This window comes from Balaenoptera physalus, assembly GCF_965194825.1.
Source record: "Balaenoptera physalus genome assembly, chromosome: 21".
NCBI classification, from domain to species: domain Eukaryota; kingdom Metazoa; phylum Chordata; class Mammalia; order Artiodactyla; family Balaenopteridae; genus Balaenoptera; species Balaenoptera physalus.
In genome coordinates this window covers 11,680,165-11,698,542 of record NC_138902.1, presented here as the reverse complement: position 1 = coordinate 11,698,542, position 18,378 = coordinate 11,680,165, and the positions used below count along the sequence as shown (strand labels likewise).

The window sequence follows — 18,378 nt, the reverse complement described above, 5'->3', positions numbered from 1 at the left end:
GGATAGAGTCAAACCTGGGAGCCCGTGGGAGCCAGGGGGTGCCCACCCCAGGGCAACCATATCGGCTTCAGAAGCCAGGATGGGAGCTCTGACAGCAAAAACCAAAGTTTGCCAAACAGGCATCACCTCAGATCATCTCACAGCTGGGGATCACTCTTTCTTATAGCAGAATTACAGTTAGTAAATGTAGAAGAAATGATGGAAATAGAAAAATCATCACTATGTAGACAAACACCACAGTAAAAAGTGGTGCATGCACGAATCAATGACTGATGCTAAAGGAGATACAAAGCAGAAAAAGAGTAACTTTAAGGTGTCTGTCAAGTTTCTCCACTATAATCAAGTGGTCCAAGTTAACACCACTATTAATAAGACCAGTATAATATACCCTTGTTATGATACACTAAGAGGGCACAACATCACTTCTCTAGTATTCTTGTCAAACTGCATAGCCTCAGTCTAATCGCGATAAAGCAAGAGACAAACCCAAAACGAAGGACTTTCTACAAAATACTTGGCCAGTATTCTTCAAAAGTGTCAAGGTCAGGAAAGACAAAATCTGAGGAACTGACTGGAAGAGAGTAAGGAAATATGACAACTAAATGTAATGTGACATCCTGGATTGGATTCTCAGGACCAGAAATTCAAATAAGGTCTGTAGATTAATCACATCAGATCAATGTTAAGTTTCCTGGTTTCAGTAACTGTAAGATGTTAACTTTAGGGGAAGCTGAGTAAAGGGTACAATGAGAACTCTCTGTACTATTTGTACTACGTTTCTGTAAATCTGAAATTATTTCAAAATAAAATATTGCCTGCTTTAAGCTTCCAAAAACTTCCTTTGTAGGCATTAAATACACAGGAATGAAGTCCTAAGAAAATCTTTACTATCTTGAAGGATTCTCAGAAGGCCTTTTGTCCACATTTCAAGTAAATGGAAGAGGTAGGAAATGGGGGATACTTATTCTTCCAATACATATAAATGTAGGCTCTTCAAAAGGTGACAATCAATAGTGGCACAGAGGAACTCAAGTAAAATCCTAAAGTGGAATAACTTGGCTATAACTAAGGTTGAGTCCCTTTCCCTCAACAGGAAAAATTTCTTCAAACAGACACATCAAGTATCCCATAAGCATTTTACTTAAGAAACCTATAAATCACAAAATCCGAGTTGAAAATGGAATTTATGGTAAGACAAAGCAGAGAAGACTAATGATTTTTTTTTTTTTTAAGAAACTTATAAGCATATGATAAGATGAAAATCCAACCAACAGGCAACTGTATCCCAACTAAATACCTTTCAAGGAACAGGAGTCAAAAGAATAGAATAACATTATTAAGCTGTATTCTTCTGATTTGGGCACCTGTTTGTTTGCAAAATGTTATAAAATTTTTAAGGTTTTCGATAAATCAGAGGCCCTGATAGCTTTCGGCCCCTCAAAAGTGATGAGCTGTGATATAATCAACATGACCTAATACAACTTCACTTCTTCCTTTCAAGAAACAAATATTTCAAACTATTACATAAGGCAAGCATTTTGCCCTCTAGCTATAGAGAGTTGGCAAAAAATTATAAATGAACACCTTCACCCTCCATGGATACTTAAATAATGAAAACAGAGGAAACTAATAATAAATCCACACCACATAAGAATGTTAGGATGCCTAAACAGAAAGACTATCCCCACCTTTAGGGTGACTGCTCGCTCTTTCTACTTACACAACACCAAATAGAAAGATGCAAATTATTCTCTCATCTTAACAAAGCAGATTAAAAAGCGCTTTCACTAACCTGCCCCTTTATATTGCCAGACTGATTTCAGAAAGTATTTCTTACCTTTTGGCATCCGGGTGAGTGGTGGATCACAACACTCCATGTGAAAACCTCGGTCACAGGAATCACAAAAGAGCATGTTATCCTAAAGGAGAGAAAGAACAGTTTGGTTCAACCTTGTGAAACACATCAGGATCACGACTTCATGAAACCTAGGAAGCTCCTTTCCATAAAGAAGATGAGTTACCATAATAATAAAAGTTCCCTTAATTTTTATTAGTTGAGTAAACGGACAGCCTGAGTTAGCAAAAAGTTTTGCTTCATCCATCTTTAATAAAAACTAAAGTTTCATTACTTTTAAGTTTATCCAGTAGCCAGATACAAGCTAACTTTAGTCTGTTTTAATAAAAGAAGAGAAACGGATGACTGTAATTAATATAACTGACCATCCCTAAATGAATACCTCCATATTACTCAAACAAATTTCACGAGTATTTCTTTAACGTAGCTAGTCTCTCTGCAAACATACAATTAAGGTGCTTCAGAAACTACCTAGAAATCATCCAAGTGTCAATGAGCAAGTATTCTAAACTAATGATGTGTAACTTGAAGGAGCTACTGTTCTAAATTCTGCTGGACCAAGTGACAGAAAATAACCAACCATACTTAGAGGAAAATGCCAGTTGTACATTCTACTTCTAAATGAAATATTCACGTTGGAAGACGAAGATACTCACTGCATTTTTGCCTTGATCGCGACAGGAGCTGCACGTTTTACACTCGATGCACTGCCACCGTAAGGCCTTCACTCTAACCGTTAGCTCGGGGGAAAACTTTAAACAGGATGGATGACCTAATAAGGGGAAAGTTCGCAAACGAAACAATCAAGAATCATTTTGTAACTGTATTAAAGGAATGAGGTAGAAAAAGGCAATTTTCTTAAATCAAAACATCAAGGAAAACGAGAAGCCCCTGGAAGCTTGCCACACACGCCTCATCAGGACTGGGCACTCAATTCAGGTTTATGCGTGCTAAATACATCACCCTCCCCCATTTGATTATAAAAAACTTGACAAACTCCAAACTTTTATTAAGCCTGCATTAATTAAAGCACTATGTGTGTACACATGCTCCCATGCATACGAATACAAAACATGCCTGGGCCATTTCTGGAAGAATAACACAAAAACTGTTTACAACTGTAACATCCTAGGATATAGAGCTATAAATATTTTGCAGGAAAAGGATTTTACATTTTACTTTATACCCTTCTGTGCTCTCATTTTTAAAACAATAACATGTGTTACTTTTATAACTAAAAAATATATTTTAAAAATCCCACCATTTAAAAGTGAGTTATGTGCTCATGATTTAAGGCACTCAAGCTAAAACTAAAACCTAAGCAATATTTCTAGTGTGATCAAAATTAATAGTAACAGAAAAAAATGTTTCCTCTCCCAAAAGTTAGTATCAGTTTGATTCTCAAAAGCTTCGGGTAGCCAATTTGCTCTCAACTCTGAAAAGATTTATCCCTTTCCTCTAAAAATTCGTTATGTTTATTTTTCTTCAGTGAGAGAAAGGGTTGGTTAAATTATCTTCTCTCCTCTCTCTTCTATCCCTAAATAATTTTCTCTTTTAAGAGATGATAAGAAATTTATCATCAAAACATCACTAACATCCAAGGAAAATGGAAGAGGTGTAAAAGCCTCACCCATAATCTCATCATCCTAGAACAGCCACTTTCGTGTCCTATTCTTCCTTTGAAAAGTAACTAAAGCCCTTGCATGGTTTTAATTATAGAATATATACGGCTTTGTTTTGCTTTTCTCCATTATTTTATTCAAGCAAACTTTATATTTACATTCCTTAAACTGATTATATTCCACTGACTTGACACACTATAACCTACCTGACCATTTCCCTGTTGCAAATATTTAGACAATTACCCGTAACAGTTATTAGATCACTAAAGTGAATTATTTCATGATGATAGATTCTTTCCTTCTTTTAAGTTAATTCCTGAGAATAAATTCCTGAAAGAGGAGTTGGTGAGTGAGATGAAATAAACATTGTTATAGCTTGAGAGGTAGACTTGCACTGCCAAAACATGCTTCAAATCCTATGATATAATACCCAGTGCCACCAGCAAAGCACAAATATTTTACCGCAATTCTATCAGCTCCAGTTTGGGCTCTCTTATCTTTCGAGCTCTATAAAAGCTATAAAATAACACTTCGCTGCTGCTTTGGTGTGCGCTCCTATTATTATTTGGGTAGAACGTTTTTCACACGCTCAACTCTTAACTTTCTCTCGTGTGAACTGCCTATTCATAGGCTCTGCCCCCAGACTTCACGTTTAGAAATGTAAGCACACGCTCTATACTTTAGAGCTTTTGGCCCCTTGCCATATTTAATGCAATTATTTTTCTCAAACAATTCTTGCTTTTTAAAATCTGGGGTATTTTAGTTCTCAATTTGAAAAGTACCAAATTTCGTATACTTGACCATGTCCATACTTTCTTCCTTGGTTATTCTGATAGCCAAGCTCCAAGCAGCCCTCCTGGTAACAACACCAGTTCACGCCCTTGTGTTGTTCTCTCCCACACCAAACAGGATACTGCTGAAATGACAGCGTGACTTCTAAGGTAAGTATAAGAGATGCTGCCAATTCCACCTTGCTCTTTCTCTCAGATACCTGCTTGGGGGAATCAGCCGCCACCTGTGGACACTCATGCAGCCCTATGGGAAGGTCCACAGGGCAAAGAGCTGAGGCTTCCTGTCAACAGGCAGCATTAACTTGCCAGCCAGGTAAATGAGTCACCATGAAAGCCTTCAGATGACACAAGCACAGGACCTGCAATCTTAATTGCAACCTCATGAAAGATCCCAAATCAAAACCACCCAGATAAGCCACTCCCTAATTCCTGACCCAAAGAAACAACATGAAATAAACAATGTTTGTTGTTGCTTTTAGCTGCTAAGTTCTGTAGTAATTTATTTCTATAGCAGGGGTAACTAATAGTTATTTATCTTACTAGTTCTTTAAAAGTCCCCTCTACAGTAAGATTTTCAAAGTACGCTCTTCCCTATCTTACAGAAACTCAGAGACCACCTCAAATATAATGCTTCTCAGAAGGCAGGGCTATAACACAACCCTCTCCCTGCTCCCATTTCATTCCTACCTCACCTAAACCAGATTCATTTTTACCTGTTTTATATATTTGAGTTCTCATAAGATTTCTTAAGGGTTCCATTACTAAAACAGTTCAGAAATCACTGTATTGTATGACATGTCACTATATTTTTGTCTAACCTTTTAGGATTTTATGGTTTATATTTAACTGTGAAACCCACCCAGAATTCATTTTGGTTTGTGGTATTATGCTGAATATGGTCACCACTACTCGATCTCTTCCCACCTCCTTCTAATGCCTTCTATACATAAAAACCGAAAAGCTGAAGACTATACTTCCCAGACTCTCTTGCAGTTAGGCTCTAGATACGAATTAAATTCTACCAATGGGATGTGTTTGGGTGATTTCTGAAAGGTAGTAATGAAGCAAAGACCATCTTCTTCCTGATACTGTTTTCTAATGAAAAGTTATGAAAACGCCAGTTTCATAACTCTCCACCTTCATGGCTATCCAGAAGCAGTTATGACAATGGCCGAATTCAGCGTTTCAGCACCAGCTACAGAACTCAACGGTTCTGCAGTACTTCCCACTTCCACCTCTTCCAGATGGAGGCAGATGCAGTGGCTCCCTGGTGGGCCAGTTCTGCAACGTCCCAGGAATCAGTCCTTGAGGCCCAGTCCAGAGCTTGCCTCTTCAGCCCTTCCAACGATCTCACAAAAACCTGATTCTAGTATTAAATTCCTCTCCCCTTGAAGTATGTAGTGTGTTTTCTGCTTTCTGGACTAAATCCTATTTGTCACTGGTATAAAACACTGACTATTAAGCCAATGATTAAAGATACTGCAAAGCCGCGTAAGTTCTTAAAATGCAGACCAAGACTATCTCTGGAATTGACAAATTAGGAGACTCTTTGCAAAACCTTTTTTAGAGCCCAGAGTTTCACACAGCTCACTAAATTGCAGTGTCAACGCTCTATTTCCCAATGTGACATATGTAAGTTTCTATCAAGAAAAACAAATCTGTTATCATCCTGGTTCTATTCATGAAGCCTGAGGCATAAATCAAGAAAGATAAGTAGTGATTATTAAAGAAACCAGCAATAACTTCTAACTGATTGCTGTGATTCGAACAGATGTTTGACAGTGAAATATAAAGACCAACAGAAAAAAATAAGTCTATGGAAAGCTTTTTATAAAAACAACAATAACAGCTGAGGCCTGATTTAACTTAACTGAATAAAACATTTCAACTATACATTTAAATCCCTCCCTCATCTAGAAGCTCATCTCAGGTACCTAAAACCAGAATCAAATTAAAATGTTCCTTTCTTAAGGACCAAGGGTACAAACTCCAGTCAAACATCCTCTCGCCGGAGGGCACCTGTCACAAGGACACAAGGGCTACATACCACTGTTGCCGCAGTCTGCACAGGAGATTAGTTCCTCTGGCTTCTTTTCTCGGTTTTGGTCTTTTGTACCAAGACAGAAACTACAGATGGGGATTGGTTCAGCAACTGGCTGTAAAGAAAAACACAATTCTCTCAGGTACTGGGGCTTTTTTTTAGTATAAATATAAAGACATTACAATTACAGTTGTAAATTCCTTCGAGAGTTACATATGACTTTGGGACAAATGTATCCCCCTCCTAAATTTCCAACAAAGTAGGTGAGTTTTTACCAAGCTGCTTTGGCTGGGCCTTTACAAACGGTCCCCGTAGTGACAAGTTTGGTCCAAAAAATCATATCCCAATCATGTTGGTCACTTAGAAACTAAATGATACAGTGTGGATTAGGCAAAGCAAATCCATTACCTAAGAATGAAAAATTCAACTGAATTAAGCACAAGAAATCATAGTATCAGCCCTTAAAAGGCATGTGATGTAGGAGAAAAATAAGATGTTTAATAAGCATAATGAAAGGTAACAGTAAGAGCTCTGTACAAATGGGAAGGATAAATTCCAACTGTGGTTTGGAAGAGAAGGGTTGAACGAGGAAGGTAACACATACTAAGTGCCAGTACTTAATACGTGTGTGTTATGGTATCTTGAGAAGCTTGTCCAAGGACAACAGATACTAATTGTTAAAAGCAGGTTTAAAGCTAGGTCTCTAGGTTCCTCCACAGCACTGGATGGAGAGAAAGGCAATACAGGTAGTATAAACAAGGTGAACTTCGGTTTGCAGTCTGCCAAGGCTAGCGCTTAAAGGATATGGCTTCCGTGATAAGTGGAGGGAGGAAGACTAGACCAGTTCTTTAAGACTGCCACTGAATGTCTTATAAAGAAGTTGGACTTTATCCTCAAGAAAAGACGAACAGGTTACTGAACCAAGAGATGATCAACTGTATTTGACAAAAATAATTCCAGTAGCAATAACAAAGACAAACTGGGGAAAACCTAAAGATAGGTAGAACATTTAAACAGGGATTGCAATAGTCTGGTGAAGACAAGGTAAGAACCTGAACCAAAGCTAAGGGAATGGAATAGGAAAACATAGCTATGGACTCAGAAACCAGCTAGTTGTGGAGGTGACAGAAAAGGAATTAAACATGACTAACTTAACTGCAAAGACGGTGATGTCATTAACTGCGAAAGGTGAGTCATTTTAAAGAAGAAGACCAGGAGGAAAGCAAAGCGATGATGAATCTGATTTCAGGTGTGTTCAGTTGGAGGTACTCTCAGTCACCTCTCAACTACTTATGCTAAGCATTGTGCAGGACAGTGATACAAAGCCCTCAAGATGCTTTTAGTCTACAGGGGAGAACAGATGTTTGCAGGTACCATGATAGGGAAACACAGGAAGAAGTGATCAAGTAGGGAAAAGTGGTATCAGGGAAAGGCTTCACAGAGGTATCTGACAGGCAGGCATACCTGAAGGGGATGTTCAAAGAAAATACAGAATCATACAGAATTGGATTTGGGAGTTGGGAGGTATGAGCTTAGTTTGGGACTTAATGAGCTTAAAATGCCTAAGAAACATCAAAGGGGCAATGCCCATGGATCTGGAGTTCAAGAGAAAAGGTGGTCTGGAAATAAAAATCTGGAAGTCATAGACAGTCAGCCCTCCATATCCGCAGGTTCCACATCCTTGAATTTAACCAACCGTGGATCCTAGTCAGCTGAATCTGGAACCCGGACCCTGCAGATACCTTGAGGGCTGACTGCACATACAAAGTGGCAGTAAGGCCATCGGAGTTGATGGGTTCTCCCACGGAGAACAGGTGGAAAGAAGAAAGCCAAGGTCAGAACATCAATATTTAAGGGACTGGCAGAGGAAAAAGCCTGAAAAGGAAATAGACTAATCAGAGAGTTGGATGGTACATCAACGTAAAAATGTCCAACACAAGCAAACTAACAGTACTGCTCAGCCAAGAGATAAAATGAGAGATGAACAGCAGGAAGCTGTCTTAACAACTGTGCCTGTGGTAAAGACAACCACATCCTTTCTTTAAAAAGAAATATGAAAAGGAACCAGGGAATAAAGTCGGGAAAGACTTCATCCAGGAGTAGAAACTTGAAGTAACCTCTAAAGAAGGCAGAAGCAAGGTCAAGAGGCTTAAGCTTTATGCTGTAGCCTCTAAGTACCACGAGAAGATTTTAACAGAGGAATGATATGAGTAAGATTTGAAGTTTAGAAAAGTCACTCTGTACGTGGTTGGAAATGGACGGGAAGGGATATGATCTATGATCCAGGCCCTGAGTAACAAGGGCCTGCATTAAGGCACTGATGAAAGGACTGGAGAAGAGACAAAAGAGGTATTTAAAGGTGTAACTGGCAGGAACTGCTGGCTAATTGATTTGGGGTAGGGAACACAGTAAGAAGGACGCAAGACTAGAAAGACACCATTAAAGAAGTGAAGAGGCAAGCCACAGAATGGAAGATATTAACTCACATTTAACCAACAAATGTTCATATCCAGTACTGTATATACAAAGAACTCTTACATGTCAATAAGGAAAAGACAGACAGAAGACTTCAACAGGTACTTTACAACAGAAAATACATATGTAATATACAAGTGGCCAATAAACATAAGAAAAGATGCTCAACCTCACTAGACATCAAGGAAGCAGATCTTCAAGGAAGGCTAAAATTATGAAGACTGGCAATAGTAAGTATTGGTAACAAAGTGGAACAAAAGAAACTCTCTTACACTGCTGATAGGAATATAAATTGACAAAACCACTCTGAAAACTACTAAAAATAAACACAGCATACCATATGATCCTGCACTTCCACTCCTGGCTATATACCCAAACGAAGTACATACACACAATATATAATAAAGCATACACAAAAATGAGCAGAGCAGGGCTTCCCTGGTGGCGCAGTGGTTGAGAATCTGCCTGTCAATGCAGGGGACATGGGTTCGAGCCCTGGTCTGGGAAGATCCCACATGCCACGGAGCAACTGGGCCCGTGAGCCACAACTACTGAGCCTGCGCGTCTGGAGCCTGTGCTCCGCAAAAAGAGAGGCCGCGATAGTGAGAGGCACGCGCACCGCGATGAAGAGTGGACCCCGCTTGCCGCAACTAAAGAAAGCCCTCGCACAGAAACGAAGACCCAACACAGCCATAAATAAATAAAATAAATAAATTTAAAAAAAAAACAAAAACCAACCATTTAAAAAAAAAAAAAAAAATGAGCAGAGCAGCATTATTCATAACACCAAAATCTACTCAAATAAAAACTACCCAAATAACTATCAATGAATGGTTACACAAATAAATTATGCTATATCCATACAGTAGAACATTAAACAGTAATGAAAATAAACAAGTTACAGTCAACAACATATCACAAACAACAGCCAAAGAATAGACCCAGAAGAATACATAATATATCATTTTATTTATATAAAGTTCAAAAATAGCTCTATATTATTATAAGTCAGGATAGTGATTACCTTTAGGGAGAAAGAAAGAGGTAATGAATTGGAGAGGGACTTCTGAGGTATAAATAATGTTACTTTTCTTGACCTGGATGATGGTTTCATGGATCTTAATTAGGAATTAAGGCATACACTTACAATCTGTGTACTTTTCTGAATATATATTTTAATTAGAAAGTTAAATTTAATTATGAACATCTATTGAGTAGGACTGTGGTACTCAATATACTCAATATACTCTGGAATATTCTGAAAGAAATACCGATGGTGATTTAGACAGTGAAGTTTGGAACTTAGAAAAGAGGCTAGAGATAGATTTAAAAGACATGAGCGTGCAAGTGATAACGGACAATGCCCAGTGAGAGGGTGGAGGTAAGTGGAGTGGGTGGAAGGGGTAGAGAGTAAAGGGAGGGGAGTGGAGAAGTGAGACAAAGTCGGGATAGAAGAGCAGCAACATTTAGAAGCATCAGAGGAAAAGCAGGCCAGAAAGGACCAAGACAAAACAGACCAAGAGAAGTGATGACACAAGAATTTCAAGAAGCAGAGAGCAATCAAAAATCAACGTTGGGAAGATAAAGTAACTACTGGATTCTACAACTGAGAAATAGCTGGAGACCTCACTAAGACAGAGCCCTTCTCAGTGACAGGATTAAGAACTGAAGTCACAGGAACCAACAAGCTGCCATGCAGGGACAGAGAGTAGACAGGAGACAGCTAGAAGGAGATGACAAAGGGTTTTGATGTGTTCTAGTTATTTCAAATGAGAAAGACTAAACCTATTTAAATGTGGAAGAGAAGACACACATGGTCAAAGAGATTCAAGAAACAAGAAATAACAGGAACATATTATGTAGTAAGGATTAGAGCTACACTGTTCAATATGGCAGGCACTACAATATGTGGCTATTTAAATTTAAAATAAAACTAATTTAATCCCTCAGTCATACTAGCTACATTTAAATTGCCCAGGAGTCACATGTGGCTACTGACTACAGTTTTGGACAGCAAAAATATAGAACTATTTCATCATTACACAAAGTTCTACTGGAAAACACTGGCTTAGAAAAGAGAATGGATTTGTAAGCATAGGTAAAGGGACTGGCCTTCACAGACAGAATGGTGTAGATGCATACTGCTTGTAGGTGGGATGGTGGGAACAGGGAAAAGTCGAGGATGCTCACTTCCAATAGCCTCATTATTTCTGGAAAATAGGAAACAAAATCACCTGCTACAAGTGGGACAGGGATTGGCTAGAAAGACCATGAGAAAGTGATAACTGACAGAGAAAACTGAGAGGTGAGACTGGCTGGGTTTAAGAACAGAGGTAACAACAACAACAGAAAAACCTCCTATCAAAATGGAAATGGACACACATTCCTCAGGCAAGACAGAATCAGCAAAGTATGTATTAACATAGAATAAATTTGAAATACAGAAGAGAAAAGCTGATGGAATCCCTGCAAAGTGGCCTCTATATTTTCACTAAAATAGAAGGCTATGTTTTTGCTTAAAGAGAAGTAGACAGGTATGGGTTTGGGCATTTACAGAGAGCAGAAAAGTCTGAAAATCTGCGTGGAAAGTGATAGGGAATCACTTTGTGATAGAAAATAAAACTGTCAATCAGCCCTAACCACAAAGCTAAGATAGGAGAGAATCAATTTGTAGTATTTCCAATCAAGACAGCTGTACAACTTTCCTTAACACCTCGGAAGCCTTGGACTCACAAAATCAGAGAACTGTAGATTGACAAGATAAGCTAAAGGGTGGGAATCCCCCAGAATGCAAATGCAAATATTTCTACAATAGTGGGCCACAAAGTTAAGGCTGGACATCACAAGCAGAACAGGGCTTGACAAACTGAAAGTCTGAGTTAAGGACCCATAGGAATCCTGATCAAATGGAAATAAAGGTCCAGTAGAAAGTAAAAGAAACAGAAAAGTAGAAAGACTAAAGATTGTGGTTAGCAGAGGAGTGTTCGAGTTTCTGATTTCCTACGTATGAAGTTCTTGCTAATAAAGAAAACCCCAAATAGCAAATGTGCATGAATTCTTTAACATTTAGTAAACACTATTCTAGACAATTGAGGGTACAACGGTGAGAAAGACAAAGCTCCCACTTTCAAAGAGTTTTACATTCCAGTTGAAAGCAGAAGAAAGTAAAATTGAAGACAATGAAAGAAGTCAAAAAGCTGGGAAAGCATGATCTTAGAAGAATCATATACATGTGTTCAACTCAGCAAAAATGATGACTGTGCCCAAGATAGTAAAGTTTTGCAAAAACTTTAAGTTTTAGAGAAAAGAATATTGGTAAATGACAGCTCTCCCCGCCACCCGCCTGCACACACACACAATCAGAGCTCATGGTGGGAAGAACTTCATGTCAGAACTTGTTCAATAAGAGAACAACAATCATCTGAGAAGTGGTAAAGATCAAGGACTGTGTATCAACTTGTCTTCTTGGGTCTCTCCCCACCCACCCTCTTTTTAAAATAGGGATAAGAGTATGGAAAAGTAGCTCCACTAGGAAGATATGGACACAGTCCAATGTAAGGATCTGCTACTGGTAGACTAGTGGTTCCACTTTCACATAAAGTGCAGTGTATCATTTCAGCAGTCTGGCTAAAAAAGAAACAAAGCTGGGTTCAGATAAAGAATCCTGTATAACCTGCAGTCTTGGAGCTGGAGAAACCTATGTTACAATAAGAAGCTACAGGGCAGAGCAGGAATAGTATCATAATTCAAATTTAGTTACCATAATTAACAGATATTAAGTTAATCTGCTGCTACTTCTGAGGGATAGATTAGATCATACTTAAGGAAGCAAACATGCAAGGATGAAGAAAAGAGGAAGTCTGAAAAACAAATTGTTATTCTTCAGTATAGGAAATGTAGTCTTAAAAAAGTAAAACTATGCAGTAATCTGTGTCTTCAAGCATATATCTTTGTCATCTAGAACCAGACAATAAAGTTCTTAATGGCAGAAATGTTATTTAAAATCATACCTAAGAAATCTTTACCAAAACTATCCCCATATGTTCCTGTATGTTCCCTGTAATATTACTGCCGTTAATATTTTTCATATATGATCACTGCTCCATATTACTAGATTTTGTCTACCTCAAACAAAATAACTGAGTTCATGCAAGTCTTTCATTAAAGTTGGAGGAAAGGGGTGGGCAGTGATTTAGACATACTGGCTGCATGGTTAACTTGGAGCTGTGCAGGCAGTGTAACTCAGTTATTCTGGTACTTATCAAACGACCACAGTCTTAGACCTTGCCTACTCCCTACACAAAACAATTTGATTATTATCAGCAATAAAAAGTTTAAACAGTATTGGTATTTACAGTGTGAAAATAAGACAGGATGGAAAGCAATTTGTTAAGTCAATTAAAGACACTGGTCCAAACAGACTCAAATTTTATACAGACAGATACTTTTCAGTAACACATGGCAGTACAGCCATAATTTCCTTGAACTAAACACTGTACACTGAAGATGTTTATTCTTTGATGTCACAGGACCAAGCATAAAAATAATAAATATTTTAGCTACCAAAACAGAATTGAATCCATAAAGAAATACTATTACCAACAGTGATCGTGATATTTTAACTAATTGATAATTTCAGGGGTTTTTTAAAAAATTATTTTCAGGGCATTTTTTAAGTGCAATTTGGGAAAGAGTAACAGTACTCTGAGGATGAGTCATTTTAGCTGATGAACTAGAAGCAAAAAAGTGGTTTAAATAAATCACCTAGGTTACAAAATAAATCTGAGGTTTTCTGTGTTGATCAAATAGAACTGCTAATCAGTTAACTTTGTGATTTGTTTTAGCATATGCCTAACCATATCGTGACGTGTGTAAAAAATTACAACTCCAGATCATTCTCATTCCCAAAATACCACTGAGCATGAAAATCAGTGAGAAAAGCTAACACTACATTGTGTTCACTGTAAGATTTGAACCTGAAATGTACTGGGGTAGTGATATTCGTAACATTTTCCAAGTAAAACTCTACCAGCTGATTTCAATTATCCTGTATCACAAAGATAAAATAAGAACAATTGATAATCCACGAGTAAAGTTTTTTAAAATATGTATAGAGATACACGATATGCAATATAATCAGTGTTCCCAGAACTGTCCAAACGTAGTCCTTATTTCTGATTGTTCTCATATCTATATAAAGTAAACTTACTCCTACAGCTAATAAAACAAGAAAAAAAATTGTAGCAAATGACTTTACACACCGTTAAACACAGAGTGAGCCTGTTAGAAGGTAAATCAGAGCAGTCGCTTGGTGCCCCAAACTCTCCATCCAGCCCAAGCACTTCCAGCTTAAAGGCCCCACGTTACCTGTACCCCCCACACACAAGCCCACAGTGGCCTCTCTGACCTAATCTCCTATTGCTCTCTCCCTCTCACTTTCTACTCCAGCCTCCTTGCTTGCTCTTTCTTTACAAGTCAATTGTTCCAGGCCTTTGCATTTGCTTTCCTTCTATCTGGAAAGCTCTTCCCTAGATCCTTCCGATCTCTACGCAAAAGTCACCTTCTCAGTAAGGCTTTCTGTGTCCTCCAACACTTCAAAGCAACTCACCAGCTACAATAATTCATAATCCCCTGCCTTGCTTTATATTTTCTCCTTAACCCTTTTCACTAATTAAAATATTGTGTGTGTATGTGTATCTTATCATTTGTCCCCCACTAAATGTAAACTCCATGAAGGCTCTGATTTCTGTTTGTTGAGGACTGTATTCCTAGTACTAAGAACAGCGCCTAGCATGTAATATGCATTTGAGAAGTGTTGTTCAATACATTAATCAAAGTACCTTGAAAAACTGGTAATAATAAGAAAAACAGTATCTTAGAAAGAACAATCAGTTGGTTATGAGCCTGATAAAGCTATACACAGCTCAATAATAATTTTAATAATATAAAAATGCTCTACTGTTTCCAAGTAATCTCACCAAGTGATTTCATGGCCTCAATAACTAAGTTAAGATTTCTGTCACAGCAACCTACTGCCATTCAATTTCTCAAAAGTAGGGGGAGATTTGTGGCAGGAGGCACTTAAATTGTACCCTGTGTCATGGGTTGCCCTAGGCTGCCTTAAGCACCACGTTGAGATCTCCACAATAATCACTGGATGGCAGCACTGAGGCAAATACACAGTAGATGCTCCCATTAGTAGACACATGGTTGAGTAGCATTCTGACTTTTTTGGAAATAACTTTGATTAAAAAAAGGACAGCAAAAATTTTGCCCAATGATCTCTATTACATGAGGTTACGCCATGAAAGAAAATAAATTTTGAACACAATCATTTAGACAATCTTAAATATAATGACATTTTTCTAAATACTGAGATATATCATCTGAGATATTCCCATCTTTATTAAAGTCCAATTTTAATTTTTCCCAGACTTGATGTTAATTTTTTAATCCACTATATACCTGTCACTGTCTTCATTTTCTAATATCTTCTGAGGACCTCAAATCCACCTTTACGTTGTCTCTGTTCTTAAACACTGACATAAAGGATAATCAAGAATCTGTTTTGTTGCAATTATTTCTTTCAAGACTGACCTGAATGATAAATTCTGGAATTGTGACCACCAGAGTTTTCAAGGAAAAAAAACCTGCGCTTAGACTTATGATTTCAGAAACCTCTAAGAGATCCTGTCACAGGCTATCAGGCAATAAAGATTTGTGACTTCTTAAAAGCTACAAATTCTCGTTTTATGACCACTAGAAATGATTGAGACGAGTTAGCAGAGCCAATGTTAAGAGTATGAAAGAAGTACGTAATTCATATAAGACTCCCTATAATACTCAAACATGCACTAAGCAATAATAATGGTCATATCGTTCTTAGACTTAAATATGAAATATCTACAAAGCACTATAAAAAATTATATAAAAAACTTTATGTTCAACTATAATTATTGCAACTCATTTTTTAAAAAATCAAGTGGCAGACCACAAAAAGGAATAATATTGTATGATTCTACTTATATGGGGTACCTAGAGTGGCTAAATTCATACAAACAGAAAGTAGAATAGAGGTTACCAGAAGCTGGGAAGAAGGGGAGAATGGGGAGTCACTGTTTAATGAGTACAGACTTAAGACGATGAAAAAGTTCTGGAAATGGATAGTGGTGATGGCTTTAAAACACTGTGAAGGGAATTCCCTGGGTGCGCAGTGGTTAAGAATCCACCTGCCAATGCAGGGGACACGGGTTCAATCCCTGGTCCGGGAAGATCCCGCATGCCGCAGAGCAACTAAGCCCGTGCACCACAACTACTGAGCCCGCATGCCACAACTACTGAAGCCCACGCGCCTAGAGCCCGTGCTCCACAACAAGAGAAGCCACCGCAATGAGAAGCCCACGCGCCGCAACAAAGAGCAGCCCCTGCTCGCTGCAACTAAAGAAAGCCCATGCGCAGCAACAAAGACCCAGTGCAGCCATAAATAAATAAATAAACAAATATTTTTAAAAATAAAACACTGTTAATATACTCAATGTCACTGAATTGTACACTAAAAAATGTTTAAAATAAATTTTATGTAAATTTTACAATAAAAAGATGAACAAAAAAATTAAGTGCTATGATTTTTCATATTCTCACAAGTCAGATGATTGAAGTAATAAGGTCAAAATTGATAAAGGTGAGAAGCAACTACTATAATTTGTCCTTATCTTGAAAACCTGTATCTTTTAACTGTTCCTGTGGAACCCCTTATTATGTTAACTTTGAGTGCAGTACTTAAGACTCAGAAATATAGTTTTAACTCTCCCCAAAATGAAAACATTTTTAATTACTAATAACAAATTATGGTTATTAAATTTAACCATTAGGCATTTTATTCTCACTGTACCTACACCGAAGTTGGTTACCTTTTAATCCAATTACATAAAAATAGCTCACCCTTATGCCTTAACAATTTTCTTGCAAAACAAGTCTAAGAATAAAAGTCTATCAATCAAGCACCAGTCTCAAGCTGAAACCTCTTTCTGACCACTGTGTGATCCAGCCAGTTTCTGAACCACCATAAGCTCCTCTCAAATCTACCCACTGAACTTCTCTTCCTTACATTTAACTTTTCCTCAAACTACAGGCCTCACCTACCTCTTTGAATTCTTCTAGTGGTTCAGATCTATTTGTTTATCTTGTTTCTTCTACTACAATTATAATCAAGTAAAGTAAATTTAACTGCAAATTAACTTTCTTCAGTGGATATTTATTTCACACAACTTGAAATTTAAATAATTTTCAGCAGAGATATCATTTATTAGTTGATAATATCTACTGCTGAAGTACTGTTACATATAATAAAGATAAAAGAATGGCTCTATTATATATAGTAAGTACCCAAAGGATAAAGAGGAGGTAAGTCTTAGCTTAGAAAAGACGACAACTGAACTATTCTTAGGTATGGTATAGTGAAGGAAACCAAAATGTTGCTCAGTGACTGAGAGCACACGGAAAGCAAATATTGCTACCTTTTCAAAATACTATCCAAAGCATAAGAAGTCTGGTAAATACTACTGTTTGGTAAGCATTGTAATGTAACATAAAAATGTGAGAAGACAAAAAAAGAATCAGGACTCACATTTTTAAAGCACTTATAAATGTCAGTAAATACAAAACAAAATCCACACAAAACAATTAGAAACCAATTAAACTGGTTTCACTTTTCACATTAACCACTTACACACACACAAAAATTCAAAAGCAAGCCTTTTGAGAGGATGTTTGCACGATTCGTTTTTTCCAATATTAGAAGGGAAGCAAACTGGCCCATAACAGTTCACTTTAGGAAACGAATGCGTTCTTGGAAGGCGTTTATACTCTGTTGAAAAAGCTGGGCATTCTAACATACACTGTCCCTCTTCCAGTCAGGCAAGTCCTCCTCTCGGTTTCACCCAGTTCTTCATTCCTTCACTACCAACGGCCTTGGGTGAACTCATGCTCCTTCCAAATCCTTTCCAACAGCTTAGAATCCAATCTGCTTTCATCTTTTCCAGAAAGACAACCCTAGGTAAGCAGAAATCACCCTAGACCTCTTAATTCATCTCAAGTGCCTGTACACAGTATGTACTAAGCACTTGCTGAAATTAAAATACAACAAAATCATGCTTAGCTCCAAATAGGTTTATTAGCTACTTCCTCAAAGCCCTTCCTCCAAGAATCAATAACCTTCAGGGGAGACACAACTTGGGTAGGATTTAATCTCTTTAAATTCTTCAGCACCACATACGCTATTAAATACTCGGTGGCTGCTTATTAAACATTCTTTTAGGATAATCTTTTCCTCAAAAGCATACAGTTGTAAAAGATATATAATAATAAAACAACATGAATGGCCTGGAAAAGAGTCCATTTTCTATTATTTACAGTCTACAATAAGGTAACCTTGCATAATTTTAATCAGTTCCAACATAACCCATTAGCCATTACAAAGCTTTAATAGGGGTACTAAATTGAGTTCTTTTATTATGATGAGTTCATTCAATAACTTCCACAATTAGATACAATAACAAGATCATTGGTGAAAGAAAATACGTCAATGATATAATT

At 37.5% G+C, this 18,378-nt stretch overlaps 1 protein-coding gene across 1 annotated transcript in view; it reads right to left on the bottom strand.

Moving 5' to 3' along the window:
* The window catches only part of KAT6A (lysine acetyltransferase 6A), a 108,759-nt gene that overhangs the window by 47,491 nt on the left and 42,890 nt on the right, over nt 1-18,378 (bottom strand). Inside the window, exons 3-5 of the mRNA XM_082444303.1 lie at nt 6,316-6,424; nt 2,512-2,627; nt 1,838-1,919 (exon numbers count right to left, since the gene is read on the bottom strand). Coding sequence (XP_082300429.1) covers nt 1,838-1,919; nt 2,512-2,627; nt 6,316-6,424 — 307 coding nt within the window. The remainder of the gene's footprint in view (nt 1-1,837; nt 1,920-2,511; nt 2,628-6,315; nt 6,425-18,378) is intronic.